The following is a 3241-nucleotide window of genomic DNA, read 5'->3' on the forward strand; positions in this document are numbered from 1 at the left end:
AAGTTAAATAAGGAATATAAACCTCACAGGATCTGCACACCAAACTTCGTTCTTGCACTTTTTTTCTTTTCAGTAAAAATAAAATTTAAACAAAAAAACCAAAAAGGTGCTCTTTCCTTTGTATTTTTCTTTCTTTTTTTTTTTTGTTTCTTCCCCTTCCCCTTCACTTCACTTCACTTTTTATTTGTTTTCTATTGATGCGTATATGTTTTACGCAACCTAACAAACAAACAAACAAACAAACAAAAGCACCACTTTTCTTCTTCCTCTTCTTCTTTCTCCTCCTCTTATTCCATTCCCAATTCCATACGTATATTTTCCGCTTTTTTTTTGTAAAAAAAAAAACTTTAATTCTCTACTTTGATGAGGTGGTGCATTTTTAAAAAAACATATCATTTGTTTTGCAGCAGCCGTTTCATCAATATCTAAAAGTTCATTTTATTTTTATTAGATTTTCACTCTTTTCCTTGCATTATTTATTTACTTCTACGTTAGAAAAAAAAAAACATTCCTTCACGGGAGACACGTGCAATTCCCTTCCGATTTCTTTTTTTTTTCCCTCTTTCACTTCGCACTTTTCACTCCTTCTCTTCTTTTTAATTTTTTTTCTTTTCTGTTTAAATTCAAAAGAGTGGCGATTACAAATACAAAAATATAGAAATGTATTCATTTTGTATTCGTACGGAAACATAAGTAAATATACATGTAGAAATATGTGTAGCAAAAAAAAAAAACTAAACTGCTGTTTGGTGCATTGTTGTTATTTATTTCCTCCACTTCTCCACTCAACATCCTTCCCTTTTTTTTTTTAACCGACATCATCTCTCTTTTCTTTTCTTTATTTTATTTTATTTTCTTTAAATTATTCTTTTCTTTTCTCTTTTTTTTCTTTTTCTTTTTTTTTTTGTTGCTGTTGTAAAACTCCTCCTTTCATACCAATTCCGTATGACCACAAATTTTCAAAGCAAAATGGAAGAAATTTGGGAAGAAAAGAAAGCATAATAAGGGACACAATAATGCATAAATAAATAAATCAACATATAAATATATATATATATATATGCACGCATGCATATATAAAAATAAAGAAAAAATGGAATAAAAGTTGAATACGGGTAAAAACCAGAATGGAAAATAAAGCATGTGAGGGCCCGTACATTTAAGGCGCAAAACGCATAGCGTATTAGTTTCCCGTTTTTTGCTTTTGCTTTTGCTTTTTAAGGATTAAAAATAAAAACCCCCACATTTGCTTCCACACCATACCCGTATAATTTTTTTTTTAATATAGCAGCAGTACCACTGGCACATGTATTCGCATTCACTCTCTCTTTCAAACACCGTCCCCCTCAATAATCCACTGACCTTTCATTTGATCGCTTTCTTTTTTTTTTTTCTCCCCCTCCTCCTCTTCTTCTTCTTTCTTTTTTAAGCAACAAACAAATCAAAAAAAAACAGGAGGAATACATATATATATATATATATGTATATAGTTCACACTCTTCCAACGTCGTTGTCGCCCTTTTTTTTTTTAATTTTTTTTTTCATTTTAATTTTCCTTCCTTCCCTTTGTTGTTATTTCGTCGTCCACTTAACTTTTTTTTTTACTTTTAAACCCTTGTTTCAGTCACAAACGCAGCAGAGATTTGTTTTTTTTCCCCACATTTTTATGACCTTGCGGTTTGGTTGGTGTTTAAATGAACGCATAATGCAACGGCATTCATCGGTTTGTCAACTCCCTTAACAGTACAAGTGCCTTCTTGCACGAAATCAAGCAAAAGTATATTTCCATGTGTATTGTTTCCCCGTCTTATAGTCACACGCTCCCCTCGCATAACACCATTAACATTTAAATCATAAAACCACTGCAAAAGATGTGGATTTTTATGCTTTGCAGCGGAATACAAATCGGGATGTGAACCGGGACACGCGCCACAACACGCTGCCACCGCAAAGTCGTTATTTCGCGGCGTACCGATAGCTTGCGTGACGTACATTTTAGATGGAACCCCGCCAATACTGACATCTTCCAAATCACGCGTCATGAGTTCCTCCAACCGGTCGAGAAGATCATTCAACTCCATTTGATTAACCCAAATGGATTTAAGCGCAACACTGCGGAGTCGTGCATAAGGGTATTCTACATAAGGTCTCACAACAAGAAAAATACGTCTGGTTGACTGCCAGAGGTTACAAAGTGGTGTGGTTAAAGAGACGGTTGTGGGAATGTAAAACTCCTCAAGTGCTTGCAGCTCCTCAACAAAGCGCTTCATCGTATGGCTCTCATTAAATCCGTAGAAATGCAAGAAATCGAGGATGACAAATTCGTTGGCGCTTGCAGGTGTGGTCAAGAAATCCTTGACATCCTTCAGAACCTCTTGTAGTGGAACAGAAATATGGAAATGCGTTGTGTAAATTTTATTTTCCTGATCCGGACTTATGTTCATGCGTAAGTCGAGATAACGCACCCCATGATCCAAAAGCTGTCGAATAGAAAGATTTTGACAACGTCCCCATCTGCTGCTCACACCAACAGTAAGAAATCTTAAAAGAAAGGTCACATATGGAGGGAGGCTTCGTAACTTTTCAGGGGCATCTAATCCAAACGGGGAAAACATTTGTATGCCGTGTGTTCCTGCATTATGTGCTCCTACCATATATACTTGACCAATACATTTCTTCTCAATGGAAGACCGCGTGTCACTCATCCATGACTGCGGTGACCACTTTACACCACCAAACATTACAAAGATTCTTAACCGTCTCAAAGTCCCCTTCCCCTCTTTTTCTTTCTTTCTTTCTTTCTTTCTTTCTCTCTCACACACCCACACGCACCCACACACAAACGACAAACAAACAAAATAAAAAGAAAAAAAAGGAAGAAGAAGCAATAACAACAACTACGACGACAGCCAGAAGGTGCTTTAGTCACACCTAATCACGTTTATGAAGAAAATTCCAGCACCACGGGGCTTGGCCGCTACTTTAAAAAGAAAGAAATTAGGAAAGAAACGTAAGCACAAAACACGGGGAGAACTGGATAATAATAATAATAATCTTAATAATTATAATAATTATAATTATATTAATAATGGTGATGATACAGTGGTTTCACTTCCTTCGGTTCCGGAAAATTATTCAGTTCGGTTTGGTGTCTCTTTTTTTTTTTTCTTTCCCCCTCCCCGGATGGGAGCCACACAATAATAGAGACTATTCCTAAGAATAATATATATATATATATATA

The 3241-nt window shown here is 35.5% G+C and overlaps 1 protein-coding gene across 1 annotated transcript; it reads right to left on the bottom strand.

Annotated features, from left to right (window-relative positions):
* Window positions 1-1664: 1664 nt before the first annotated feature.
* Window positions 1665-2741, bottom strand: TEOVI_000549700 (glycosylphosphatidylinositol-specific phospholipase C; the record flags this gene model as incomplete). Its single annotated transcript, XM_067222579.1, has 1 exon — window positions 1665-2741. One exon carries the CDS (start codon window positions 2739-2741, stop codon window positions 1665-1667), a length of 1077 nt encoding a protein of 358 aa, XP_067078680.1.
* Window positions 2742-3241: the final 500 nt, after the last annotated feature.

This window comes from Trypanosoma equiperdum, assembly GCF_001457755.1.
Source record: "Trypanosoma equiperdum strain OVI genome assembly, contig: ctg_1658, whole genome shotgun sequence".
Lineage (NCBI taxonomy): Eukaryota > Euglenozoa > Kinetoplastea > Trypanosomatida > Trypanosomatidae > Trypanosoma > Trypanosoma equiperdum.